This window comes from Fonsecaea nubica (genome assembly GCF_001646965.1).
Source record: "Fonsecaea nubica strain CBS 269.64 chromosome Unknown Scaff123, whole genome shotgun sequence".
Classification (NCBI taxonomy): domain Eukaryota; kingdom Fungi; phylum Ascomycota; class Eurotiomycetes; order Chaetothyriales; family Herpotrichiellaceae; genus Fonsecaea; species Fonsecaea nubica.
In genome coordinates, this window is record NW_019173796.1 from 19,169 (window position 1) to 47,117 (window position 27,949).

The 27,949-nt window shown below is 52.2% G+C and overlaps 10 protein-coding genes across 10 annotated transcripts; 1 reads left to right on the forward strand and 9 right to left on the reverse strand.

Moving 5' to 3' along the window:
• Positions 1-1,192: 1,192 nt before the first annotated feature.
• AYO20_10827 (hypothetical protein) lies at positions 1,193-3,228 on the reverse strand (the record flags this gene model as incomplete). The annotated part of the gene is made up of 3 exons (XM_022649083.1): positions 1,193-1,285; positions 1,333-2,688; positions 2,743-3,228. The coding sequence occupies 3 exons, from the start codon at positions 3,226-3,228 to the stop codon at positions 1,193-1,195; spliced, it is 1,935 nt and encodes a 644-aa protein (XP_022494928.1).
• Positions 3,229-4,408: 1,180 nt separating this feature from the next.
• Positions 4,409-6,196, reverse strand: AYO20_10828 (hypothetical protein; the record flags this gene model as incomplete). The annotated part of the gene is made up of 4 exons (XM_022649084.1): positions 4,409-4,931; positions 4,987-5,914; positions 5,976-6,098; positions 6,154-6,196. The coding sequence occupies 4 exons, from the start codon at positions 6,194-6,196 to the stop codon at positions 4,409-4,411; spliced, it is 1,617 nt and encodes a 538-aa protein (XP_022494929.1).
• A 4,162-nt stretch (positions 6,197-10,358) lies between these two features.
• Positions 10,359-13,478, reverse strand: AYO20_10829 (hypothetical protein; the record flags this gene model as incomplete). The annotated part of the gene is made up of 1 exon (XM_022649085.1): positions 10,359-13,478. One exon carries the CDS (start codon positions 13,476-13,478, stop codon positions 10,359-10,361), a length of 3,120 nt encoding a protein of 1,039 aa, XP_022494930.1.
• Positions 13,479-14,723: 1,245 nt separating this feature from the next.
• Positions 14,724-15,704, reverse strand: AYO20_10830 (hypothetical protein; the record flags this gene model as incomplete). The annotated part of the gene is made up of 1 exon (XM_022649086.1): positions 14,724-15,704. The coding sequence occupies one exon, from the start codon at positions 15,702-15,704 to the stop codon at positions 14,724-14,726; it is 981 nt and encodes a 326-aa protein (XP_022494931.1).
• Positions 15,705-16,872: 1,168 nt separating this feature from the next.
• On the reverse strand, positions 16,873-17,793 carry AYO20_10831 (hypothetical protein; the record flags this gene model as incomplete). The annotated part of the gene is made up of 1 exon (XM_022649087.1): positions 16,873-17,793. One exon carries the CDS (start codon positions 17,791-17,793, stop codon positions 16,873-16,875), a length of 921 nt encoding a protein of 306 aa, XP_022494932.1.
• Positions 17,794-18,522: 729 nt separating this feature from the next.
• On the reverse strand, positions 18,523-19,288 carry AYO20_10832 (hypothetical protein; the record flags this gene model as incomplete). Its single annotated transcript, XM_022649088.1, has 3 exons — positions 18,523-18,901; positions 18,962-19,076; positions 19,165-19,288. The coding sequence occupies 3 exons, from the start codon at positions 19,286-19,288 to the stop codon at positions 18,523-18,525; spliced, it is 618 nt and encodes a 205-aa protein (XP_022494933.1).
• A 1,308-nt stretch (positions 19,289-20,596) lies between these two features.
• Positions 20,597-21,622, forward strand: AYO20_10833 (3-methyl-2-oxobutanoate hydroxymethyltransferase; the record flags this gene model as incomplete). The annotated part of the gene is made up of 1 exon (XM_022649089.1): positions 20,597-21,622. The coding sequence occupies one exon, from the start codon at positions 20,597-20,599 to the stop codon at positions 21,620-21,622; it is 1,026 nt and encodes a 341-aa protein (XP_022494934.1).
• Positions 21,623-21,982: 360 nt separating this feature from the next.
• On the reverse strand, positions 21,983-22,554 carry AYO20_10834 (hypothetical protein; the record flags this gene model as incomplete). The annotated part of the gene is made up of 2 exons (XM_022649090.1): positions 21,983-22,203; positions 22,311-22,554. 2 exons carry the CDS (start codon positions 22,552-22,554, stop codon positions 21,983-21,985), a joined length of 465 nt encoding a protein of 154 aa, XP_022494935.1.
• Positions 22,555-23,159: 605 nt separating this feature from the next.
• AYO20_10835 (hypothetical protein) lies at positions 23,160-24,899 on the reverse strand (the record flags this gene model as incomplete). The annotated part of the gene is made up of 2 exons (XM_022649091.1): positions 23,160-24,343; positions 24,398-24,899. 2 exons carry the CDS (start codon positions 24,897-24,899, stop codon positions 23,160-23,162), a joined length of 1,686 nt encoding a protein of 561 aa, XP_022494936.1.
• Positions 24,900-25,590: 691 nt separating this feature from the next.
• Positions 25,591-27,825, reverse strand: AYO20_10836 (hypothetical protein; the record flags this gene model as incomplete). The annotated part of the gene is made up of 1 exon (XM_022649092.1): positions 25,591-27,825. The coding sequence occupies one exon, from the start codon at positions 27,823-27,825 to the stop codon at positions 25,591-25,593; it is 2,235 nt and encodes a 744-aa protein (XP_022494937.1).
• Between the last annotated feature and the right edge of the window lie 124 nt (positions 27,826-27,949).

A 27,949-nucleotide genomic window follows, 5' to 3' on the forward strand; every position in this document is an offset into this window, starting at 1 on the left:
GGGTTGAAAATCTTTCGACGAAGCATGGGTCGGTCGATCGGACAACATCGCAAAAGTTCGTTCGGGACCACAACTGGACTCAAATACACGGTTTTGCAGGGCACAAAGTAGACGTTCGCGTTGACGAGTAACTCTCCTCGTAAAGAATTCCATTGTCCAGACATCGGATAAGGGTGCTTCTTGCTTGAGCTTCAAAGAGACTTCGAGGCCGAATCCGGCATCTTCGAAGACGGCGCTTTGACCATCCCCTCGAACGGCATTGAACAAGGCATGGCGAACAAAGCAAGGTTCCGTTCATCGTCTCGCAGATATCTTCGATCTAGACTCTGGACGAGGATGTATGAGTTAGTGTGAGTAGAGAGTATTCAGTTTCCCTCAGGAAAAGGGAAGTGTCATTGTGAGAGAGTGTGTGAGAGAGAAAAGACGAAGAGTGGAAGGGGATAAAAGACCAGTTCAGACCGTCCACATCACATTGTTTGCACGGGCCACTTTGCATCTTCCCAAGTAGCAACAACTTGATGTTTTTTTGAAATCTCCCATTGGAAATTTCCACACCAAATGTAACCTCAGGATGGTGTATACGTGCATGTTTTGAATGAGAATGACGATGTCGATGTTGCCAGTCACCCTCCGAGACGTGATACCACTGCCCAATTGACCTCAGGGTACCAAGTGTAGATGAGGGCTCGAGATGTCAGAGGAAGTCAAGATGAACCAGCTCAGAGACTCTAAGAAGAAATGGACTGAAGCCGCAGCACATGTCGCAAGAAACAAGAGAGCAAGGCACCATCTATTCGGTACTTCGTTGGAATTCACAGACCATGGACATCAGATTCACCAAGTTTATGAACCTCATGGAAAGCCATTCCCTTCATCATCTCGTGTACCACGCTCCTCCACCCCCCCTTTATTGCCGCATTCGAACCAAGAATAGATTGTTACGCAATATTATTAGATTTTTCATCGTCCGACGAGGCTGGGATTCGGCGTCGTCCTCCAAAAACGCAGACGTTCACGGTCGGACGGTTTGGTGCTCTGCTGATGCTCCCAAGGATAAACCATATCAACCGCTAAAATGCAACAGCAAAAGGTATAATCAAAGTGAGTGACACGCTGTTGCTGCATCGTGAGGGTTCGAGCAACAGTGTTGCCTTCGCTCCGCCTTTGGGAACAACCTGGTGTCCCATGCTCTTCAACATGCTTGGAGTTTTGCGAGAAGGGCGTCCAGCTCTGCCCAATTCGACTGAGTCATTGCAAACTTTCGGTGCTTGCGGGACACAACATGCTATTCTCAAGTCAGACTTGGCCCTGACGGCAATTTCAGTGACTTACCTCGTCAAAGTCTTCATATTTGTCACGACAGTTCTCGCAGTACCCTGGCTTGGGATCTCTCTTAATAGTCTTCCTCCTCCTCGACGTCTGCGTAGTCCGTTCAGCTGCAATGTCATCGGCATGGGAGTCTGCCTCTTCTTGTATTCCGCCCAACTTTTCTTGAGCTTTGCTTTTGGCTGCCCTTTGTGGAGCAGGACCCCGGGCACTCTTCAGAACTCCGGCAAGGTCATTCATGCGGTGAGAGGACGGAATAGAGCCTACAGAAAGGCTTCCGGTATGGGTGCGCTCAAGGACCTGACGCTGTAATTGATGATGCACCTCTTTGCTCGTACCGGCTTTGACTCCAGTGCCCGCCGTTGAAGAAATCATCTGTGACTGGATTGCCGAAGTCAGATTGGATCTCTGTATCCCGGATGCTGCTGGTTCGCGAGCCATGTGTAGCTGCGGTGGGCGGACAAATTCTAGATCGCCTCGCTTCGGCATGGGAGGGAACGATGGTTGACGTTCCATGACAGCAGAGTGACTCTTTGAACCCCTCTCCTTGTCCAGGTCTATGGAGGCATTTGCACCGTTGTTGACCGGTTGCAGGGCCTTCCTGGGGCTCGTACGGCGAGGAGCATCGTTACCCGCAGGGGTGACAGTCACGTGGGATCGGGTGCGCGGAGCATGTTGCTCACGCTGTTGCTGTTGCTGACGCTGCTGCTCCTGCTGCAAGGCAAGCTTCTGTGCTCGCCTCTGCTCCTGCTCGATGTCCTTCTTCATGGCAGGGTCTTCGACGAATGGACATTTTCCAACACTGGCAGATCGGAATTGAGGCCATTCACCATCAGTCCTCCGTGCCACTTTCGGATAGTCCCTGACCAAGGTGGGACGGTATTTCTCATCCATGTCATGAACATAGATGAAAGGACCCTTGAACGCCACCATCGACATAGATGGTAACTCCCTTTCCGAAGCGACACCAAGCTTCTCGTTCCTCAAGACTTCCCCCAAATCTTCGTGCTGGAGTCGGGTGGTGTGGGCCGATGCCCTGGTGTGATGGCCATGATTTCCGGTGTCATCGAGGACAGAGTTGAGTACTCTTTGCAGCTTGTCAATGGAATAGATCTTCATGCCCATTTCTTTCCCCCGAACGAGGATATCCATTGGGTTGACGGCATTGCGCATCACGTGGGAGCCGCCATGTCCACGAGGGTTCTTTTCAAGTAAAGATGGGTTAATGGTCTGAGGGTGTTCTTCAGTCGGAGATGGTTGTGCAGCTCCATCTCCGGCCGCATTGCTCTTCCCCAGCTCCACCGGGATAGGGCGAGCTGTTACTATGTGTGTGACAGCTTTTGAAAAGAACTTTTCTTCTTTCTACAACAATGTCAGCAAGATATACAGCGCGAGGCGTCCCCGTGTGAAACATACCGCCCCAAGAGCTGTTATGTGTCGGAGGAAGCGCGACTTGACCTCCTCCGGAAAACCGTCAAAGTAGAACCTGAAGGAGGGAAACACTTTCCGATAGTGTCGTTGCCATGTCTTAAGTCCAGAATCTTCTTTGGAGAGTGTATCGATGTTCTTGGTCACACGAAGACCCGCAGCAGTTCGATCTTTGTCCCTCGAAGCGACCAATCTCCTTTGGAAAGCAGTCGATGCAGACTCCCCATGGCTTCTTTCAAAGACACGACCCTCCGTCAAGGCTAGATGGGATTGTTTTTGTGGGGTAGCTGGGTTGTACACCTCTCGCCCAGCCCTATCTATGGCCAGGCGTTTGTGAGGATGTTCATTCTCCTGCTGGGACACGTTCGCGATGCTTCGGGGCCGTTTAGAACTGCTGTTGGTGAGTGGCCGATGGGGAGAGTTGGTAGCATTTGCTATGCTGGCCAGTGGAACTCGACGAGAGGAAGTCGCCATCTTGGAGAGAGGATCGTGGGGTGAAGGCGGTACGAATACAGCAGCGGCCATTCATAAGGATAGAAGTGGTTGTCTCTGCTGGCTGGAGGCAGGCTGGGGGAGAGAGATGGGCCAAGGATGGCAGGACGGTAGAATGGCAGGGAGGGGTATCTGGTGTGGTGAGTGTGTGTGTGTGTGGTATTAGTTAGAACCACGCGACCGACGCGCCTCGAATGTCTCGACTCCAACTCCAACCACGAAGATTAAGAGGTGCACATAATAGGGCTCAATAAAGGATATGTGCAATAAAACCAGCACGAGCGACTATGGAGGAGACAGAAGTGAGTGGGAGCAGCAAAAAAGAAGCAGAGACACTGGACAAAAGGTGTGTGGGTGTGAGAGAGAGAGAGAGGAACTCGTAGTGTGTATTGTTTCGAGTGTTGACATTGGACAGTTCCGGGCGAGCAGCACGCAAGAGAGAATTGGAGCTGGCCTGGGTCTCTGAGCCACTGGGAGCTGGTTGTTTGGTGGCTGCGGTGGGTCCCCAACCTGCGCCGGTTCGTCTTCTGTGCCGGGCAACAACCGACCAATATATTACTCGGTACAAAGCACCCGGATGGGAACATATCTCTGTACTAGGCACTCGCTCCTACTACTCTTTCATGCAGGGTATCCAAATAATAAACAAATAACAAATCGAAAGAAAATCACACTGGTCTCATTGTAGCTGAATTATTTATTCAATGCCACCCAGCATGTTCAGTCTTGTAGCATTACATATGGCCTAGTCATACAATTTGCGCCTCCGGTTGCCTGCCACCGGTTTCCCGCCTATTCCCCACGTTCTCTGCTTCAGATCGTGGTGATCGACTATGTGAAGAATAACGTATGGATTCCCGTCATGCCGTGACCTGCTCGAGAATCGCTGTGGTGGTGCTTGATGTCTAATAGCATCTTTAGCAGACCGAGACTGCTTCCTGACACATGGTGAAGCTGTTCAATCCCGCGTCTCTGCCAATATGGCACCGTGCCGGCCCGTCCCTCGATTTTGCAGACTCGATGCTGTTATCGTGGGAAGGCTAGGGGCCTTGACGAACTCAGGTTGAAAGTCCAGTTTGAGCCGAACATATTTGTGTGGTACTCGACTTTGTCGAGCTTGAGGTGAGGAGAGTGTGGTGGTTGCCCCAGGTTGTATGGCAATTTAGCTGATGATATGTCTCGCTCCAACCTTACCCAAAACGCCCGCCTCTTTTGGTTTGGGACTTCGATCCCTTCCCTTCTTCCTGCTCAGGAACCCTAGCATACTGCCACTGCTCTTCTCCAGTTTACCTCCGTCGCCCAAGCTGTCTTGCGGGTGCGGAGCGGTCTGATCGGCCAAATTCGTCCAGCTTCCCGACTCGTCCAACACCATTTGAACTCCGCCCCCTTTGCTTGTCTGCCGCGTGGCGGGCATCGGTCGCTGAGGAGGGATAGGTCTGCTGAATGATTTCGAGGAAGAGGCGGGTCGACCATGTGGTCCAGATGGTAGAGATTGCGGCACTGCCGCTTTCAGTTCATCCAATGGTGGATAGCTTTCTTCGGCCCGTGGAGGCGATGTGACTGCGGTGGGTGATATCGGTGGCGATCCGTCTGGCGAGGTAGGAACAGAATGTGAGTCTGGTTGAGCAATATCCAATTCGACATGTTCTTCCGGCACGGTGCCAGCAACTGCAGCTGCCGCACTCCTGTGATATTGTTAGCATCATGTCCAACTAGGTCCGCGGAAAATCCGGCTCTTACACATCATAACTGGCCAGGGTATAATCAAAAGGCTCAAACATTGTCTCGATCATGCGATGAAGTTCGTCTTCCCGAATTTCCTTGCTCGTAGCATCGTTGCGCAGTTCCGCCCGCGGCTTCTGTTTCCGCGCTCGAGCCTCCAAGGGGGCCTCTTCCAAGAGCAACTCTTCCAGATCGTAGGTGGCATCAAAGTTGGTCTTTTCACTGGAGGGAATAAACACGGGAGGGATTTGCTTTCTTTCCAGCGCTTCAAAGTTGATGCTAGTGAAGAAGGGATGCGAGGTGAAGGTATCGAAACCAGTGGCGCCGATTCGTTTTCGTCGGTCTTTCTCGATTAGAGCTGTCATCGCATGAAGGCATGGCATCGACACCGGAGGCTTCGTAACAAAATATCGGGGGTTAGCCGCACAAATTGCGTCGACCAATTCTTCGTGAGTCCGTGCTTCAAACGGCCTCTTCCCATAAACACATTCGTACATGGTCACCCCCAACGACCACCAATCAACTTCACTGTAATATCCTTGACCTCTGAACACTTCTGGTGCGAGATATGCCAAGGTTCCTGACTTGCTTATTAGAGGCTTCCCTGGCTTGAAGTCGGAGGCGACGTTGAAGTCTGCCAGATGAACGTGACCCTCCGAGTCTAGTAGCACATTATCCGGCTTCAGGTCGCGATGGACGATACCCTGACTGTGAATGTAGCGAAGGGCACAAGCCAGCTCGGCCATCCAGAAGCGGATCGTGTCCTCGGTGAAGGACTTCCGCTGGATGTGAAAGCGAAGGTCACCACCATTCATCAGATCGACCACGAGATACAGATATTCGACGTCTTGGAAACTGTAGCGCAGATTGCACAAGAAGGGGTGGTTCAGATGCTCGAGCATTCTCCGTTCTCTGATGATATTGCGAACGCTTTCAGATCGAACCACTGCGATACAGTTAGAGATAACCCGATGGGCTGCTTGTTTGCATCATGGCTAAGAACGGACCTTCATCCTTGCGGATATATTTAAGAGCAAACGTCAAACCAGAGTCTTTGCGCTCTACAATGCGAACCTTCCCAAAGGCTCCTTTGCCCACGACCCGTAACAGGCGAAAGTGATTGAGGTTGACTGACTCAAATGTGAGCACGTGAATGCGTAGTCTTCGAGCGTCCAGACCACTTACCTTCATCGGTCAAGACCACAGGCTTGCCCTGAGAATTCCCCATGGACCAATCAAGAGAAAAATAACAATAGCACCAAAATTCCTCCACTAAGGCAGATCTGTCACACCAGGAAGTAACATAGAGGTTACAACCCAGATGGTGGAAATAATCGAGGACGTCAGATCAGGAACACCGTGGTGGCCAATAGTTTGGTCGATAGATCTGTGGTAGCAGGTACCACAGATATACGCCGGGATTGCGGTGAGGATTTGGAGATGTAGTTGAGCGGTTGATGATCAGGCTGTCTGATCGATCTTGAAGATTTATCCAAGCCACATGAAAGTTCAATTAGGATATGTCAGAGCATGCCTCGCTAGACAACCGAGGTTGGCAGACCAAGAGATCGAGTGCCGGTAAGGAGGATGGAAAAAAGGATCGCGGAGGTACCGGCCAGCGTCCAATTCTAGAATCAAAGATATCAGTGCGGTAGGAGACGCTCAGAAAATCTGAAGGGGCAAATGCCGCAGCCCCAAGATGACAGGAAAAGGAACGGCAAGGCGACAAAACTGGACGGAAGAGACTTTGGAGGTGTCCGAGGTACTTGTCGAAATGGTGAAGATGCAGAACAAGAAGGCCCGGGGTAGCGTGGAGCGAGCCAGAGAGAGGATATGGTACGATTAAAAAGGCTGTCCACGGTTGAGATAGCAATGAATCATTCGGGCATGAGGGCTCGACAGCGGCGGTCAGGGTCCTAATACCAGAAAGTGTAGTAGCCGAAGCATCAAGTGCGCCTTCTAACGTCGTTTAGACTGGTAAGGCGGAGGTCAACCTTTTTGACAGGGGACCAGGGGGGATGCAGTCCCTTGCTGCTACTCCAGTTTCAGAAACTGGGCTGTCAATCGGTTTTGATGTGCAAAGGGGATGATAGTGCCTGTGCAGCGAACGATAAATTGATCGATGGACACCGGTGGTTGAGCTATGTCGCAGGCTGCGGTTTGAGGTGGGAACACAGACGATGATCGACCAGGGATGGTTCAAAGGGAAGCTCGGCGCACGACTTCAAGACTCAGAGGACGGCGAGGCGGAGAGGTAGGCGATAGAAGGAATCAAGAAGAGGCCCGAAAGAAATGAAGAGTGAATTAATTGTGGTCTTGTGGATTTTTCTCGAAGGCGGCCCCATAGTTGGAAGAAGGAGAAGAAGGCGAGGGAGAAGAAATGAAGAGGCCCGTTGTTCCAAGTCCATCCATCCATCCATCCTCCACAACCATCATCCCGCCAACCTCCAGTCCACCATCCACCATCGGGCCATCAGCCATCAGCCGTGGCCCATCTGCACCAGCATCCATCCATCACATGGCAAAAAGTCAAAACCCCAAAGTCATAGCAGAAGCTGCAGCAATTGCTAATAATTGGGGAAGCTCAGGACAAATCTCATCTCCCGACCGGCGGGTCCTCCTCTCTGTTGCCTCAACCTCTCGCTCGTCGAGTCGAGTCGTTTCTTCTCTCTCCCTCGGCGATAAATAGCGGATGGCAAACTTCGACAGATGCCCCCCAGAAAGAAACCACCATGTCGCCCTGGTCCTGTCCAAGATTGGTTCAATCACCGTCCGTCATCCCCATCACCCATCGAGCACCGTTCCACCCTCTAACTGCGCACTTGGCCCCAAACGAGCTAGGCGCAGTTGGTGCAAGCTGCGACCATGGCTGACCACGTTTCATCTTTCCAAGGCCCTACCCCTTTCTCTGGGGGTTTGCTTTTGATTAGGGCTATCAATCACTAGACCACGTACTATCGAGTCACCGGCGACTGGCCTGACTAACTCGAACGTCGACCGTGGATTGTCTGTTGGTATCAAGATATTTTACCTTTGGCAGAGCCTGGCACCCTTTTAGCCTTCGATCCCGCCATCTTGCGCCTATCCGAGACAAACCGAGGAATTGGGTTTTTTCCAGAAACATTAAGAAAAAGAGCCACGAGGGAAACATGCGAGAGGTGGGCGGGCCTCTCTCTGCAGAGTCCTCAGTCCTGACTGGCGCACCCCCTTGTCCGGGCTGCTGCAACTGGCGGCTTGGTCTCAAAAGGTGGCTGCCACGTTGCTGCTGCAGCTGACCCTGGCTGTGAAACAACAGCTTGCGTCCGCATTGGTTCGGTCAAAAGTCCAGCCCGGTAAACTTTTCCCTTAGCACCTTGTCAGCCATCACCAAAGCCTCAGTCGCCCGAAAGCCCACCGACACTAGGTACCATTATTTCCAAACTAGGCGACCACTTGGAGAGCTCTCGAGGATGCAGCGCACGTCTTGCCAACCCTTGGCTTGACAGACTTTCCATCCACAGGCACTCCCTCGGACTTGTACACTGCATGTCGCTCTGTACTCGTATGCACTGTCCACTATCAGTACCACGCGTTTGCCGTATGAGAACAGCATGGCCCATTCAACACTAGAAGACCTGGGTGATGGATCAGCGCTCTGTTTACCGAGTCCCAGGGGCTTCGGAGTGTCTGAGTATGGAGAGAAATGATCTGAGACTGGCCGGGTTCTAGTTATTCCTGTCGATCTTCCATGGCCTCTCTCCACGTCTACCAATTTACAAAGGTATTGGGTTACGTACCAAGTACTCGGTACCTAGTACTCGTACACATTGGAGTTTCACCTGGTACTCCATTTTTTCAGCCTCCACGAGCATTCACTTCCATTCTTTCCTAACCAATCGACGTTCTCTTCAGTACTGGACTTTACGTGTACTCGTAAGGTGTCCAGCCTTGGACAGGCAGTTTCCGGCCATGTCCACCTGCACGTCAAGTTCAGCTCGAGTCCCACTACAAATCGCATGAATCCGACGGGAGCCTGGGTTGTTACCCAATGGGACGCTCTGTTCTTCCGGCCATCCCGTACTATTCTTGCTGACCAGACAGAGAGTCAGAAAGGGGATCACTTTGCGTCACCACCACGACCATGACCTTGCCGAGCTGAATGTTCTCCCATGGCACCGCAAGGGTGATGTACTAAACCGCCGTCAATCGAAGAGAACAAGAACCTCATTGCGAAGAAAACCCCCCCAAGAAAGGGAACATCCCCCAAGAAGTCTCAGCCTCGCAAGACTTGCATACATAGCATCAAGTGTTTATTCTCCCAAGACAGGTCGCACCACTAGTGTCCGTTTACAGCAATTCCCCAGCTTGCAATTTGAGAGCCATGAATCCAATGACATTGGGAAATCTGACTTCAGAGGTGGTGTGGGAGTGTGGTCGCGTTCGAAGTCACCGTACCTCGTAGACCATGGGTACAGGGACAGGTACCTAGCTCGCTAGGGAGACAGACATCCATCAACCTCCCTTTGCGTCAATCAACCTGTCAGTCAGTGTCTCCCGTGTTCACCGCCACTTATGGTCCTTCTCTGGTCCATTTGGTCCAGGCCAGTCCAGTCCATCAAATTCAGTTCAGTCCGATTCAAAACCCCACGACCGAAAGCAGAGGTTTGCAGAACCAGAGCCAGAGGTGTCTGCAGATTTGAGTCAAGATGTAGACGCAGACGCGCTCTCTCTGTCTTCTGAATGCCGAACCGAACTGAACCGGATGACCGTCCCCTGCGTACCCAGGTACCTAACCTACATAGGTAGGAAATTATCTACCTTGTACCTCGTATGTACAGTACCCATGGACTACCAGGGTACGTCCCTGGCTTGCACAGCAAGGAGGACATGGCTAGTTAGTCAGGTAGTACATACATAGATCAGGGAGGTAGGTAGGTGTGTGTTAGACCTCCGTACGTACCTATGTATGTATGTACGTAAGTATGACTATTAGGTAGGTTGGTACTGGGTACTAGGAGTACTCGTACCAAGTACCAAGTACCCAAATATGCAGCGTTGTGCACAGTAATGCGAGTAAAAGGCAACGAGGGTATTCCCCGGTAGGTACCACAAGCGGGTATTTAGGTACTTGTAATTACTTGTAGCAGTACTCAAAATCATCTCTTTCCGACCGTGCCATTTCTCGGTCTTCCATACTCGATACATACATACATCCCCTTGATTGCCCCATGCGCTCCATCCATGCCTCACTCATGGTCGTGTCATCCTCCCCTCCCTGGGGGTATCTGGAACCAACTCATATCCTGACTGACTCTTTGCAAAAAGAAGTGCGATGCAATACAATGCAATGAATGCCCAACAAAAACCACCCGAGATTCATGATGACAAGCTTGTGGACGGCGTATGAGGATCTACCACCTCCGGCCATAGACTTCGTGCTCCTTCCACGTCTTCTTCTTGCTATCGCTCACACGCGTCTTCTCGCGTCGGTCGCCTGCGCTGCCACTCGTCCCTCCCAAGGACCCATATTCGCTTGCAGCCTGCGACGAATTGGATAGCGAAGACGTGTCTCGGCTCGCATCTAGCAATCCCCTCGACCGGCCTTTTCCCATCCCAACTTCCTCCACATCCACGGGGTGTTCCGACTCCGCCTCCCGCCCAAACAGCTTCAACATATCCTGCATGTTCAGTCTCATTGCGCCCTTCTTGCCCTGGCCCTCGATGGTTGCCTTGGCTAGTTCGCGCTTCTTCTCCTGTAACTCTAGGATTCGTTCCTCTACCGTTCCCTTGATGGTGATCTTGTACACTTTGACGTCTTGAGTCTGGTTCAGTCGATGCACTCGATCTATCGCCTGTTCTTCCACAAAGGGATTCCAGAACGGCTCCAATATCACCACCCTCGACGCCGCGGTCAGGTTTAATCCCAAGCTTCCCGCGCGGAGAGAACAGAGGAGGACGCGTGTAGAAGGATCCTTGCGGAGAGCGTTGAGAGACGCCTCGCGTGCGTCGTTACGCATCTTTCCGTCATACCGGACATAGTGAATCCGATTTGAGCGGAGAAATGGTTCGATCAAATCGAGCATGGACGTGAAGAAGGAGAAGACTATGTATTTGTGAGTGTGGGAGTCCTCGCGGAGAATGGAGAGGAGCTGTCGGATTTTGGTGGACTGGAGAACCGTGGGTGCTGCATCGCTAGAGTCGTCGGATGAGGAGTATTCGTCGTCGTCCTCATCTTCTTCGCCGTCAGAGGAGGCCTCTTCTTCGTCTTCGTGCTTCTCGTCCTCATCATCATCCTCATCATCGCTGTCATCCACAACGCGCCTCGCTTGTTTTCGCTGACTTCTGACCGTCTTCTGCTCTTGCTTCTGTCGTTTCTCCTTCTTCGTCTTCTTCATCTCATTCACATAATCCGTCTGCTTGTCGAGATCCTCTTGGCACTCAGGACATCGGATCGCGCCTTTAGCAGTCTCTCTCGATGTCAACTCGATCTGACACATATCGCACCTCTTGGTCTCCATACTAAGGCCACCGAGCATGTTCGCAATACTGTCCATGTCGTCTTCCGTACTCGCCTTTCTGCGACTTGGTGTCTGCATGCCAGTTGATGCATCAGTCTCGGTACTCAAGTCGCTTCCGGTGAGCTTTGGATGATTGCACGCTTGTCGAAGTCGCATAAGAAGGACCAATGCCGACGCATAACTCATCTTGTTCCCCGCCATCATCATCTCAAGACTCCGATCTGTCCTGGACTCCAGACGTTTGTAGAACTCTCGCTCTTGGTCTGTAAAATCTGCTTCAACATTATGAACAGTTCGTCCGACGATCTTGAACCCAGGATCTTTGCCTCCTTCGGCTGAACCTCCTTTACCGCCTTCGTTTGAGTGCTCCTGTTTGAGAATATCCTTCATTCTCCGCTTCATGAAGCTTTTCAGGATGAGTCTCAGTCTCTTAACCGCAAGACCGCCCTTTCCATTATTCATGGGTTTGGTGATATTCTCGCGCCACTCATTGAGGTCACAGTAAGGCTTGATGCGGAGGAAGTGGATGAGACTTTGGAGCTCGTCAAGACCGTTCTGCATCGGAGTTCCAGTCAGACACCAGCGGTATGCAGCATCGAGAGCACATGCCGCCTTGGAGGCTTTCGCATTGCGGTTCTTGATGGAGTGTGCCTCATCTAGAATGATCCTATACCAGTGGACCCCGAAGCATCCCACTTTGAGGGACTCTGAACACCCTGCATGTTCTGATGACAGCGTCTGGTAGGTTGTGATGACAATATCGTACTTCTTCAGGTCTTTGTAGCTTTTAGTTCTCTGAGGGCCATGATGCACGCAGATTTTGAGGGCGTGGTCTTCGTCGATGCGATCCTTCAGCTCTCCTTCCCACTGTCTAATCAGCGCGAGGGGAGCGACGACAAGGGTGCCTTTGGCGACGCTGTCCGGCAACTTTCGCTTGCTCTTTTCCAATTCTTCAGCACTGGGCTTCGGGTTACTAAGAATGAGAGCGATCGACTGTATCGTCTTTCCCAGACCCATATCATCCGCCAGAATACCGCCGTAAGTCCTATTCTTGCCGGTTTCCTTGCTGACCATCCAGTCGACACCGTCAATTTGATGTGGTAAGAGCTTTACTTTCAACCCCGGGACGACACCGTCGTCTTCTTCTCCTTCATCCGCCTCCTCTTGTGATGGTTCGCTCTTGTCTGTACTTTTGACCGACATGTCTTTGACCATATCTGCCAGATCGGCCACCTTCTTGTCCAGCTCCTTCTTTCTCCGCCTGGTCCTCGGTTTGTCCTCTTCGTCCTCAAACGCACCTTCAAGTAGAGCTTTGATGCTTTCATTCGCCTGGGAGGAATTCATGTACGTGGACGGGTCGGCCATTTCATAGTGGTCGGCTCGAAAGAAAGTGTTGTTCGCGGGGGCCGCTGGACGGGTAAACGTGGGCCTATCCTGAGTCAAATCTATCGCAGTCGGGCGAAAGTATGGATTTGGAGGCTGTTGGGACGAAAAGGTGGGAGCGACAACCGTGGGTGGCTTCCAGGCAGGGAAGTTTGCAGGTTGGGCGATCTCATAGAAATCATCGTCCCCATCAGACGGTCGAGAAGAGCTGGGTCTAGGAGGCTGTCCGGTGGCCCGTCCGTTGAGCGCTTGCAGAGGATTTGCGACGACATGAGGTTTGTGTAGCTCTGGTCTTTGTACAGGTCTCTTCGCCGACACGAAAAGGTTTGAATATTTGTCTTGTTGCTGACTCCCGCTCACCTGGCGTGGAGCTGACGTATTGGCACTCGCGCCCGGTCGCATGAGTGGTTGGGATCTTGCGTATGGCTGTGGCGATGCTCCAGGCATTGATGGCCTCCCAAACTGAGGTTGCTCTGCCAGGGCATTCTTGAGATCTGGATACAGAGGCTGCGCAGTCAGAGGTGCATTGCTGTCGGGTATCTTTTCTTTGTTCTGAAGATCTGGGGCAGGCTGCGAGTTACCCATGGCTGGGGCGAGCGGGTTGCGAGGGGCTTGCTGTTCCCGCACCATCTCGACGCTGGTCGGAAGGTGGAATGTAAAATCGAAGTATTGTGGCGTCCGTCTTGTCACAGCTGCAGGTGTATCATAGGGCTGGCTCGCTCCGCTCACAGATTTTGGGATATATAGTCGTGACGCAGGTCTTGAGATGGTGGTTTGAGCTGGCAAGGCCGCAGGCAGGCGTTAGGCAGAGGTTGTCCAGGCAACCAGAGTGATCGATCCTTAGCGGGGTCTAGAGCATGCAAAATATCAACCCCGTCTGGCGGAGGTTTCGATAACCAAAGGTTCGGGTCATTCAGCGTTTGGCGGGGCGTTGAGGATGATAAGTCGGTTGGATGTGTTTTATCAACACTGAGGGGCGCGCAGGTTTATTTGCTTGTTGCTTGAAAGTCATTCGTCAGCCGTGAAAGAGCCCAACCTTTATTGACATTGGTGGTTTCTAGAGGCGGCGTAGGCAATAGCATAAAGAGATCTACCGTGTGTCCCCCAAAGTCAGGTCATCCATGTAGATTGAGAGGTGGGAATTTGTTGTTCGTGCTGTTGACATCATATGCAAGGCTGTGATGGTTGGTTTCTGGGGTAACTTTCCGAGCCAAGGCACACCTACAAATACTCCGTCATCGTATGAGAGTATCTTGAGGAGAGTTAGGAGCCGGGACTTGTGGTTTCTCGAGCGTTATAACGAGAAAGCAGACACAATTCCGCATGAACTATCTGTTCCTCTCATACGTCCTAGTCCTTTACATCGCTTTACACGTAGCTCATGGACGCGTTCACCATATGCTCCCAGAGTACCGTTTCCCATTGTCGCCGCATGTTTGACCTAGTTACCTGTTTGACCGCCAAAACTGGTTCGGATCAAGACCGATGCCTCGATACCTTGTATTCCTCCCCTTGGCCGTTGGTCTCTCCTTCAAGGTCGTATGCCTTGCCGCATTTCTTGGTCTAAGAAACCGCAAAATGATCTCGACCTCTTCCTCCTGTCGTCTGTCTCCAGGTTGTGGAAACCAGTGTCAAGAACGATAGGCCGTTCAAAGGCCAAACTCGCTCGGCGGACCGGATCAGACGGCGCTCAGTGGCTGCCTGGCCAAGGATTCTTTCGATGACGGATTGCTGCATCAACAAGTGATTCTTCTCTCCATCTAGACCATCCTTGATCCACGATCTTGGGTTCTTCCCACCTCTAGCTAATAGTTGTCTCGGCCGATACGTGCCAAATGTCCTTCGCACCTGGCATGCCGGAAGCTCTCATCGAACTCACCGATTCAGGCTGAAGATATTGCCGGTGTGAGGAGGTTTCCGTACCAATCTGATTTTTCCCAGGCAATTGACCTTGTTGCCTACGCTCTCCAAGTTGCTTTGACTGATTTGCTCCGTCCTCCTCGCCTTCTCCGTCTGTTTGTGATGGGTCGCCAACAATGCCCTCTGTTGCGAAGGCGGTAAGTGTAGTAGACTTCTCCGGTCACCTGCTCGGAGTTGCGCGAGTTGGTTGTTGAGTGTGCATTCTTGCTTCAGTGCTCTTGTGCTCAATGCGCCCTGGGAAGGAGAAGGTGTGCGGTTAGCATTCGAGGCTGGCTCGGCATCAGTGTTTGACTGCGAAGTCGAAGTCGAAGTCGGTGGTACTTGGTCGGGCGTAGAGGCTGTGATGTCGAGGCCGTGTTTGTCGGGCCGTTTTGATGGCCGTCGTTTCCTCGATCTGACTTGCGATGGAAGGTGGGTGTCATCGGGCCCGTGCATGGCGTGGAGATGTCGGAGTAGGTCCTCTTTTGCATGCGGCAATGAGTCGTCAAACAGCTCTCTGAGCTCGGCATCCTCATCCCCAATGTCGTATTTGCAATGCCCTTTGGCCATCATGTGCTGCTGCACCGCCTCGAGAGTGTTCCTTTGCGTCCCACAATAGAGACACTCGTGCCGTCCGGAGATGATGAGATGGAAGTATGCGAGGAGGGTCTCGACATCTACCAGCAGATGCGCCGGGTCGATGTACAAGCCGTGGACTTTTAACATGTGGGCCAAATTCTGGTCGAGGTCTGGGCTCTCCTGGTTGCAGAATAAACACTTTGCCTCGTTGAAATCGTCGACGTCCTCTTCGAATTCGTAGTCGCCATCAGACTCGTCGTACTCGTCGGTCGCAGAGGAAGAGTCAACGATATCTTTTCCGGTGTTGTTATTACTGGCAATCTGTTCCCCGAGTGTGGCAGTATTGCGGACGCCGATTTGACTCGATTCGGCATCCATAGTAGTCCTTGTGATAGTAGTAGTGGTGGTAGTGGTACCAGTGCCACCGCCCAGCGGCATCAAGGTCGTGAAAGTTTGTAGAGGTGGTGGGTAGGAGAGTAACTCAGATACTGAGGACTAAATGTGTGTTTTGAGAACTGTAGGGAAATAAACCCTTTCGAATGGGTGCGAGTTCTATATAGAACCCTTGACGGTGTCTGCAAATCAAGTATGAATGTGTCCATTGTGTGATCTGCTCGTATTTCCCCAGTATTTATATCACGCAGAGCTCGACTGTGAGGAAGCATCCAAGTCGTAAAACTCGTTAATCTCTCGTGTCTCTCCAGAGCCCCTCGCCCCGTACCTACGCAGGCCAAGCAAATCCGATCATAAGCGAGTAACACCACCACTCACCGCCCACACCACCACAGGTCTAGAGTCTAGACCACCTCTCGCAAGTGACTCACACCAACTCGTTTGGGTATCGCAGGAACATGTTCCAGTTTCCCAATACGGCCATCCATCCCCCATTCCCCCGTTCGTTCAGGGCCCAGGCTCGCTGTCAGTATTCGCCATCCAGCCCACGGAAATGAACACAGCAAGGCGCTTGTCAACAGAGCCCAGCTCTTTGATAGTTGACCCATTGTACCGAGTACAGTCTAAGTCTCTCGGTCGTGTCGCTCGGGCCACAACATAACCACTCAATGCGCCTCACCTTCTGCATATCTCTCGTCATTTGGTGACACGGACCAACCAGCTCAGCCCTGCTGGCCCGTCCGCGCTCTCGGCCGCAGCTACGCGCAATTCATGAGGGAAGGGGAAAGTCCTCGAGATGTGGGGTGATGGGTCGGCTCGCAACCCGCGGCATACGAGGAAGCGCTGTGTACAAGTATACTGCGTCTCCCGCTGAACAAGTGGCGACGCAGGTCGAGTGAGATGATTCGTCCTGTGTGCGCTGAGCTGGGCCTGAATCTGCCCTACCGTGACAAGATTCTCGAGGTTGCATGGACCACTAATCATAAGGAGAGGCTGATAAATATGCGCACCATGGATCTTATGTGTGTAAAATGCCGGCTTCGTTGAAAGGTAACAAAACAATCAAGCGCCAACATCACCCTGGGTATAGACCTGTTGAACCACCACCAAATGCTCAAGACACTCATCAAACTCAGTAAAAAGAATGCATCACTCATCCAGCAGCCGCCCTGATAACTCCTTCCCAGAACTTTTTGAGCCCCAGGACATGCGCTCTCGTCGGCTGGGCACAGGCACCGTTGGTAGCAGCTCGCCGTTCTTCATCCTTCTTTGCAAGCTCTACCTCCCTGCCCCATTTCGCTTGTGCCCTCCTTTTCTCTGCGATCACTGGATCGAGACGACTTACCCGCCTGCATTCCAAGTCCACAGCAACCTTTCTTGCGGCGAACCTCCTCACCAGGCTCTTTACTGTAGTCTTCTCCGTTGCATCCATCTCGTCTGCTTTCCTTTTTTGTGCCTGTAGGGCGCGCCCTTCAACCCACGCACGAAGCCCATCCTTCAAGCTCTCTCTAATCACTTTGCGCCTCGTAGCCACGATGGCAGGCGAGACACTTTGTCGGACGCACTCTTCAGGCATGATGTTAAGTGACACCAGACTGTTCATGCTCGGGCGGCGCTCTAGTTTGCGACACAGTCCATCTTTTAATTTGCTCCTTTGGACCGCCTGCTGTGACTGTATCAGGACCGGCGAAACCGGCGAGGAATAACTGGTGCATGTAGACGGGAGGATGGCCCTCTGTACCAGGTCAAACGGACTGGGTCTGTGTTCGAGGTTATGGCTCAGGCGTATGCGAATCAAACTCTTGCTGATTTGCCGCGAGAGAACATTGGTCCTGCTGAGCCAGATCCAAGAATTGGGAGGACTAATGGCTGACTTGGACGGCCGCCGGGCTAGCAGGGTGGATAGGGTATAGGAGACGTGATGCAGTCGCTCGAGGTGAAGCAGAGGGTCGCAAGCAATCTCGCGCAGCGTGTGGCATGTGCGACTCACTTGGAGCAGGTCGGGGATCTCCAGGAAGAAGAGGATGCGGAGGAGAACTTCTGGGGGTAAACACTCGAGAGATAGCAATAACATGATCGGGGGACAGTGGTTTAATCGTCCGGAAATTGACCTCGAAATGAGAGGGTGAAGTCGTCCTGAAGATGGAGAAATGCGATGAGATGCTAGGCCCCGCAGGCGGAGTGTTTCAGGCTTTAACTTACCTGGCTTGCCTGGCAACCTGGGACAAGTGCACCTTGCGACAAGGTTGGTGTGAGTAGGACTAGCGGGTACGGAGTAAAGAGGTCGCGTGGCCGGGAAAACACGTCACTTTGCCTTAGGAGAACCGAGCCCCCAGACGATGACGCAGGAGCTGCTGCAGAGATGGATGCGCCCGCAACTCAGTTCGGTCTGACTGCCCAGACACGCCAGAACCACCACGGCGTCAACCGTCTTGTGAACATCCATCATGGGTCTTGAGGCGAGACGTGTGCTGGTCGTACTCTTCGCAACTAAATGACCTCTCTTTCTAGGCTCAGACTGTGTTAACCCCAATGAGCGCTCCACAGATCCTCTGTAGCTCCACAGCCAGTCGGCTTGCTGTGTCTACGGGCCACGCGACATGGTGTTGTTCAAGACGAAAGCAGCTCTAGTAGGGCAACAGCTTTTACAGCCAGTTGAGTCTGTCAAAACTTCAGAGGGAGCTCGCAACTTGAAATAGAATCAACCCAACCCATCACATATCGCTGTTTGTTCCTCGTTCACCCAGTAGCGCCCAGTATACTCCAAATGGCAACAGAACTCCAGGTCACCAAGACTCCAAAGTCAAACATCCTCCATGGTACCAGCTGGCTCATCCTCTCCATCGCTGTTGAAATCTTCCACCTCGCTCAATTCTCCGTCCGTTTCATGTTCGTCCTCGTCGTGGTCATCGTGGATATTCGTAGCATACTGCGCAATGTACTCTTCATAGCAGTTAATATACTCCTCCTTTTGTTTGTCCTGCGGAATGTGCATCTCACCTTTGACCCTGGCATCGTAGCTTCGAGGTTCTCGCATCAGTAGTGCAGCGGCTTCTCCGTTCAATGGATCGGTAGGATTAGGGTATCGCAGGAGCTGAGGCAAGAAGACTTCGAAGATATTTATCATATCGAACATGGGTGACCATGTCTGATTGATGACGTCCAGGCACACTGATCCCGACCTAGGAAACCATATCAGAACCACTTGCTTGCATCGGAGTTCCCAGCATCAAATGACTAACCCCTCGTCAATGTTTGGATGGAAAATCTTGTTAACGAAGCCGATGGAAGGCGATTTGTAGGGATACTGATCTGGCAGTTCGACGTGAACTTTCCATTTGCCCTCGGCAAAGGGTGCTGTACATACATCGTTTCGTCAGTGGCCCTCAATCTTGTAGCAATATGATAACCTGAGCGCTTTGACGAGGGAAGTTCATGCTCTTACTTTCCGAAGGCCCTTTGAATATGACGAAGAATTCTTGCATGTTGTCGTTGACCAGTGTGACCTCGTAGTCGCTCATCATCAGCTTCATGACATCGGTCTCTATCCTCCGCTTCGGGCTACTCATTGTGCCTCGTCAACCGAAGATTCCGCTAGGACGTAGGCTCTGTCCACAAGAATATCAGGCACTTGGGCGATCTGTTTATGGTCGAGAGAGGGGCGCGATGGATCGGGTCTGTGTCTCGATGCCTTGGGAGGAATGTCTATCAGATCTAGGGGTGGCGGGCTGTAGAAGCACGATCGGAAAAGGCAGGATCACGAGGGGATGATCGGATATTCTGTCGCGGACTGGACTCGGCTTTTTCCGTTGTCTTCCTGAAGGAGGGGGCGTCTCACAAGAGTCGTGATTAGGCTAACAGATAGTGAAGCGCTTGTTTGGAGGTGAAGAAACAGGACAGTGGCAGAGACCGCAGTGGAAGGCCGCAAAACTAGGAAGAGTGAGAGCAAGGAGTTAAGAGTATGAGGTATGTCGATACCGCTTGAAGTTGGTCGCGGTTTGGTGAGGAGTATTTCGCTGTGGTTGGAGATGGTTCGATGGCAAGGGCAATGGTGGGGAGGCTTGACTGATTTGTCAAGGCCCAACTGGTTCAGAGCGCAGTCTGGCGTAGTGGGCATGTCCACGCCCTCAACCATGCGCTGGGAGCAGCGTGACAAAGGAACTCATACCCACTCCTTGGTCCCAAAGCCAATGGTTGGGGAGTCAGCTGGTCTGCGAACTCGCTCCCTCGTATGTGCCACAGCTCAAGTCCCGAGGTGCTAGCTACCAAGGCAGGACAGTGCAGTCTCGGCGAAGCCAAATATGGACTTACAACAGATGCATGACAGCCTTGCAGTCACTCTCGCCAGGCTGATAATAACTTATTCTGGGGTTGGAGGGACAGACTCGACTGCTTCCGAGGCAAAGTAGAGCGCCAGCCGGGACATACCCTCGTTCGGCCGTTAATTATCATGGATGGCAAAAGGGAGGTGTGCAGCGGTCGGCAGCCGAAGTGGTTGAGTGACGCCAGAGGACCAGAATCACATTCTCGCCCCAACTGGTGCCCAGGAGTGCCCCCGGAAGACCTGTCCCTCTAAACTTTATAGGTATTAGGCTACCTAGCTACAACCAACAGGAACCCCTGTTGATCTCACTAACCCCCAGAGTACGCTTCCTGCTCGGCCCTGCACCATCGACACCGAGGCTCATCTTCTCCTCCAGACCTTTTCTCAGATCTACGCATAAAGAATTCATCACGACAACAGTGAATAAAACCTCATTTTTCACCGCCACCGCGTTCAGTTCTGTAATATGTGTCACAACAGTTTGAGACTACTCTTTCATTCTGTCCCCCCTCCTCCTTCGTATCTACTTATTTTTGGGCTCGGGTGAACAAAAATGGCTTCCATCGTCCGCATCAATCGAATTGTGTCTCTCACACGACCACTTCTCCGCGACATCTGTCGCCCAGCTGTTCCCCAATCTCACCGACAGTGGCGACAAGTTCGCTGGAGCTCGCATGCCCCCTCGTCCCCAGCCTTGCTGGCTAGAGGCCAGAAGCCAGTCACCATCCAAACCCTCCAGAAAATGTATGCTGAGGACAAACCCATCACGATGTTGACTGCCCACAATTTCCCTTCGGCACTCATGGCACAAGAAGCTGGAATGGATATGATCTTGGTCGGCGATTCCCTTGCTATGGTGTCCTTGGGCATGCAAGACACGTCCGAAGTCACCCTCGACGAAATGATCGTGTCAGCCCGCGCAGTCAGTCGAGCGGTAACCCGGTCCTTTACCGTCGGCGATCTGCCCATGGGTTCGTATGAACTCAGCCCGGAACAGGCTCTAGCCAGTGCGATTCGAATGATCAAAGAAGGACGCATGCAAAGTGTCAAACTTGAAGGGGGAGTCGAGATGGCACCCGCAATTAAGAAGATCACAAGCGCCGGCATTCCAGTTTGTGCACACATCGGCCTCACCCCGCAACGTCAGCATGCTCTTGGAGGCTTCCGCGTACAAGGCAATACACTGGAGAAAGCAATGTCTCTGCTCAAAGATGCAAAGGCTGTGGAGGAGGCAGGAGCTTTCGTGGTCGTGTTGGAATGTGTACCGCCCGATATCGCTGAGGAAGTTACCAAGGCCCTCAGAATACCCACCATCGGCATCGGTGCAGGCAACAAAACAAGTGGACAGGTTCTGGTGCAGATTGACATGCTCGGCGTTCGCCCGCCTGATAGTTTCATGCCCAAGTTCGTCAAAAAGTATGGTTCGATATGGGAAGCTGGACTGGACGCCATCAAACAGTACAAGGATGAGGTCGGTGATCGAAGTTATCCCGGTCCGTCGCATGTGTACAAGAGTGATGCAAAAGTTACGGAGGCGTTTAAGGTGGCCATTCAATCTGCAGAGGAGCAGAAGGCTTGATACCCTCGGCGTTGCTTTGATCTTTGCCATGGCATATTTTCGGTGTTGTTGGGCTCATCCTCAAGCAAGCGCACATCGTTTGGTCAAAACAGAGCTGGGACGGGCCTAGGCTCATCCAAAAGCTGGCGTTGTAGAATAGCTGACGATCAATTGGTCATCCACCTTGAAACACTAGTTTTGATAAACAAGGACTGTGGTTAGCATGATCTCCTCTTGCGATTTTATTAGCAGATTCAATTCACAGTGCCAGAGAATGTAGCGTAACACCAGCACATCAGAGTCGAGTGGGAGGCAAGCCAAGCAGAGCATCCCCCTCCTGTGAACGACGGAAGCAACTCCACGAAGAGCGGACAAGGGGTGCTAGTAGAGGCGCAAACGTACCCGGTACAAGTTCCCCACGCCCTCATCCAAACCCGGTGCGAACACACTATTCACATAGCAAAACAGGCCGTCACCCTCTTTGACGCCGACCTTCTTCCTGAGGAAGTTCAACACGACGCTGAATTTCGACGAGGCACTGATTTTGAAGACGCGCTGTTTGAGGATCGGGGCCGCGCCAACGGGTTGGAAGCGGACAGAGACTGTTTTTTACATGCACACAGAACATCCGCATAGATTAGAATTTGAGAAAACACCAGTGATATGTGCGCGGAGATCAAGTCTCTGTGGTTCGTGGAAGAAAATGTACCTTTTCGATCATCAATCTCTTCGACCTCCCTGAGAGCCTGGCTCGCATCCTTGGGCAAGTTGGTTAACATGACGGAAGCGGTCATGCTCATGGGGAGATCGCCTCCAGGGCCAGCGTCGTCTTCGCCGTTACTGGCATCGTCGTTGTCGTTGTCTGCGGCCTTTGTGGACGGGTCGGGGCTGTTGTCAGGCTGCTTGCCGTGACCTTGAGGCAATGCCCTCGACGGGTGCGAGGAGGATGACATGGCGGCGGAGCAAACCGACTTTCGTTCAAATGTTGTAAATGTAGTCAAGACATCAATTGATGGGGACCTGCGACTTCCTTGCTGCCTTTTTCTAGCTCTGCGATAAAGTAGTGATGATCAATAATGAGAGTCTGTTTTCTGATGGTGGTTCGGGCTGTACCTCGTACTGAGTACGTTGCACTAGAAATCGGAACAAGGCTGCACGAGACGAGGCTATCCAATCAGAGTCAAAGAAAGACCCCATGTGAACCGACCTGCGCAAGTCGAGTTTCATCAATTCCACTTTCTTCTGTATTGATCACTCGGGATGTTACGCTATTATGAACCTGCTGGCAAGCGACTCCTCCAATCTGCAATCCTCCAGCTCACAACACCGACTCGGTTTCTTGAGCAGTGACTCAATCTTCCTTGAGGTCATCGCTTAGAATCCAACTTGTGCCTGTGCCTCAGAAAGGTTAGAAGAAACACGAACAAGTCACAGCCACATGGTATCCCAGAAGCTTCAGATCCTGAGTAGCCCCTCTTTCAATGCTATCAGCTCCAGACGGACAGCGACTCAGGGGTTGACAGAACCATACGTCGCCAGCTCTTGCTTCACCATCCTGTCACGATGGCATCTTGCTATCACCGAACTCGTCAGCGTCTCCTGGACTTGAGCTGTGCGCTCCGAGTCCAGCCTCCATCAGACGGTCAGGGAGCTTGCCGAGTTCGCGAATCTTGAGCAACCACTTCTTCATCAGTGCTCTCTCCATGTCATGATTGTCCTCTTGGTATCCAAGCTGTTCCATCATTTCTTGCTCCACTGATTCTCTCATCAATCCTCGGAATGCCTGCAACTGATTTCGACGCGTGCTGCCCAGGCTGGGTTGAAACGGATTCTCGCCACCATGAGTGCTTCGCCACTTAGAGAGTGCGTGACGCTCCAAAGCGACCTCTCGAACCTCTTGACTTTGGGTGGCCTCATCTCCAGAAGTACTCATGACACCAACTGCTTGCCGCAGTAGATACGGACTCCAGTCCAGGCGATCTCCCTCTTGCAGCAGATGCTCAACCATGTCGTCAACTCCCCTTCTATCTTGGTCCAACGCAAGCTCGGCGATGAAGAGCCGTACCAACTTATCAATGCCAGCCACAAGCTCGGTCTTGTTGGAAAATGGTTTGGATTTGTCGACGTCATTGTACAGCAGTCGCGCAATAGTCGGACGTGATACTCCATGAAGGGCAAGCCACAACATCTTTTGGCACTGCTCTTCGCTGAAGACTTCGTGGGGTCTCTGAGTGATACGGGATGCCGACCTCGATGCCAATTTCACAATCAGCTTTGCTTGCGAATTCGCCCCGATATCTCTCGGGCTCTGTGCCGGCTGGATGTTGCCTGGTGCGGATTCTGCTATCGAGGTCTTGGGAGGCAAAGGGACTCCTTGGGGTTCTGCTACCGGAGTCTTGGGTGGCGGAGAGACTCCTGGGGGATGACAAGGTATTCCGAACATCCCGCGGGGCAAACGATATGGTCGCTTTGGTGGTGATGGTTCCATATCGTTGGACTGCATCATATCTTGCGTGGGAGACATCTGGTTGAAGAATGCTGGTGTTGAACGGCATACAAGGCCAGCTTTATCTGGGGCATCCGGTGCCTCAAACGATCCTCTCCCGCGCTTGTGTGTTCGCTTTGAACGCCCATCCACAAACAATGTCTCTGCTTTCAACAACGGGCCCTCTTGGTGTTTGCGACAATGAACTGAGGCAGTTTTCTGGTGGGTCATGGGGAGACCAAGAATTTGATGAATGCCTGTTGTCGTATCAGCTTGTGGTTTATCAAAGTCTTTGTGGACCAACAACTTACCTGGAAGCTGAGTATCTTGATGGCCAGAGTCGCTGCGAATTGGCGGCAGTTTGAGTCCAGCAACTCCATGATCCTGCATGACACTTGGAAAATGGCCATCTTCAAACGGAATACCATGCTGGAAATTCTCCACCACTACTGACCCTCGATCACTGTCCTCGGGGTCAACGAAGGCCGCAAAAACGGGTGATGCACCGATACCAGGGGACCACTGAGCGTGTGGCGCAAAAGTATTCAGACGCGGGCGAAAAGGACTATTGACAACCGACTCTGGTTGCGGCTTGTATCTGATGCTTTGGTGACTTGGTGACTGCGGATGTTCTGGAAAAGGAAATGACACGGCTTCTTCCCATCCGGAGCGGCTGCCGCCAATATGGAGTTGTGCACGGGCAAGATCAATCTCACTGACGCGATCCTCTGGTTGATTGATACTGCCATCATCTAGACCCTGGTATGCCAGTGGGATACCAGGATCAAAGGGGTGTCGATGATACTCCCTCATTGTATCGGAATTTCTCGCCAATGAAAAGCTCGTGGGTGTTGCGCTGCTGTTGGGGTGTTTGCTTGTTATCGACGACGGTATCGTCGTCGTGGTGACCTAGTTATGCTCTGACGTCGTGGAGGTGGTAGTGGTGGTACTGCGATGTGCGCCATTTCAATCGACTCGAAATCAACAATGAAATATGGTGCGGCAATCACCTGCACGTGAAGACAGTGCGTGAAGACGAACGAGAGTCAGCAACAAAACGTGCTTTCGACCAGGGTTGCAGTGAAGTCGACGCTTGAGGCTTCCTTTTCACAGGCTCAGCACGATAGCAACACAAGTGAATGATCCTAGTCAAGGTGGAAGTGAGACATGTTCAAAGGTAAGTGAAAGGAAACAGGAATGAGGATGTATGGTGGTTGAGTACCATGTCGCACGAGGGTCCTTGCTTTGTTATATACGAAAGTGCCAACCTTACGACAAAGAGACACTCGCAACACACCTCAAAAGTGGACAAAGACTCGACGTGAATCTGGAGATTCCGGAACAGGTAAGACTCTTGGGTAATATGTTCATTCATGCCTCATCTTCATGGTCGAAGCGCCTTTCCTATCCACATTTCTGCCATTATGCCAACCTCGCAGCAAATCAGCGATCTTCCCAGAACTCCATTCCCATGCTGTCTGTCACATCCCAGCAACACATGGTATCAATAACTCTCAGGCAGGTCGCCAAAATCAGGGACTTCAGAATCACATTTGAAAGATGGGGCGTACGCTTTTTCCGGCAATATACCAGCCTGCAAGCCCAACATCCAACTCCACTGTACAGCGTTCTCGGTTTTCCAAGTCCAATAGAACCAGCCCCAGGCCTGTTCAAAGCTGTGCATTTGGGCCTCGGCGTACATCTGCAGAAACTGCTTGTAAGCAGCGCTGTACTCGCTTGGGTCAGCATTGGCTTGTGCACATGAACAAGGCGGCTCGGCACAGGTGGGTGTGAGCACTGATGTTTCTGGATCGCCAGTGTCGAGCGTACCAGCCCACCTGGAGCCTACGCCTACGTTGTTCAGATTTGGTGTACAATCAGTATCCGCTTGGGACCACTCGCCGTCCAGAGTTGGACCCCATCCGGTTTGAGGGTTATTGGCGGCAACCATTAACCCAGTCCAGCCTGAACATGCGAGGTTGATCTTGTCTTGGTGTTTCAACTTCAGTTGTCCTGTGTTGAAGATTTGGTATTGGTGGGTATCCATGACAAGGTTGTCGTCGACGCCGTGGAACATGTCGTCCCAGGTATCCAGGCTAAGGAAGCCGTCACCGAAGACGATCCGCTGCTTGATGCCGTTCCCTCGCACGATTGCAATGGCCTTTTGGTTCCAGTCAAGCACAGACTGAGGTGGAATTACCAACATCTTTGGTTCGTTGACTAAACCATAGATGGTCACCACGTTCTTGTACCGATCCTGAGCAAAGAACTGGGACAATTGGTTGTGGATATCCAGTGACCGCTGGGCATTGGTGGCGCCATCAGGGCCCAGGATCCAACCAATATCTCCCTGGTGACCACTGTGAGCCCATCCATTCTGACTTCCCGGGACGGAATGCAGATCGAGGTTCACTCTCAAGCCATTCTCTCGGCAATACTCGATCGCTCGCAAGAGGTATCGCCAGGCAACCTTGGGCACGTATGGATCGCCATCGTAAGTTGTGACCGACCAGTAAGGGAAAGGTATCCTTACGTGGTCCAAGCCTGCATTCTTGATATCAATGAAGCTTTGTTTTGTGATGAAAGTTGCGTAGTGTGTCTCAATGACGCGCTGTGCTGATGACGGCCCAAGCTTCTGGGACAGTGTCCATTCGTCGACCACAGCAGCGGAGGCAGGATAGTTGAACATAGAAGGGGTGATGAAGGGTTCTAGTGAGAGCCAGCCGCCTATGTTAACGCCTCGGATCGGCATCTTTCCATACTCCCATTTTTCGTTCAGAGCAGGGACGTTGTCGTTGGCTTTGGTGGAATCATCCCAACTCGAGTGGAGGCCCATGACTGACAACCCACCAACCGTCTCGGCGGTGTATGTACAATTGAAATCCGTCGTGTCCATCCAGGTGGAGATATCGGTGTAGGTGCCCTTTGCGCTTTCGGGAATCAAGCTCGAGTCGCAGTCATTGCTGATGCCTGATGAGCCGCCGGTTGTCGTCGACGAAGAAGAGGAAGACGATCCTCCTCCCGATTTCTTGCTATTGTTGCTCACCACGACAGCCACGGGGATGAAGATAGCCAGCAACACGACGAACAAGATCAACAGCCACCAGAATTTCTTCTTCCGCCTCCTCTGGTCTGTGCCTGATCGCTTGTGAACCTCGTATTCTTTGCCATACCCACCGCCACGTCCATGCGCGCGTCTGTGCTTCTCGCCCGCCCTCCCTTCCTCTAATATGGCACCACTGACATTCCTGTTTTTTTGTTTTTTCTTTCGTTGCTGAGTCGCCTCTGCTGCCTTGAGGTTCTTGTACTGCTTCTGTTTCTTCTTGTTGCGTTTGCGCTCTTCGTACTTTTCTTCAAACTCCACTCGTTGGTTGTACGCATTCAGTTTGGCCAGAGCATCGCTGCTCAACAACTGACTCGAGCTGTTTGTGGACGCGCCAGAGCTGTACTTTGCTCGATCTTTTCGCTGCTCTCTTTTTGGACTGTCTCTCACCCCGCTCGAAGTCTGGTAGCGGTCACTCGGTCGGCGCAGTTTCTTCTCGGGCGACGGAGAAGGCACTGGAGAGGCTTTCGCCTTTTCCTTCGGCGCTCTTTTCGGTGTTCGTGGCTCATAGTAGTCGTCTTCGTCTTCTCCACTCCGTGCCTGACGGGGCGCAGGAGTCGGCCGCGAGTTTGGGGGGCGACTGAATGCAGGACGTGTGTCGGCCCTCGCCGCAGACTCACGACGGGGCTTCGGCATGCAACTGGCGCTGTGGGTTCAGAATCCTCATATCAGGATCTCAGGGCAATACTGGGCTCGGGTTCGATGTCAGGAGGAGGAATTGGTGGTTTGGATGCAAGGTCGCTCAGGTACGGTGCGCAGG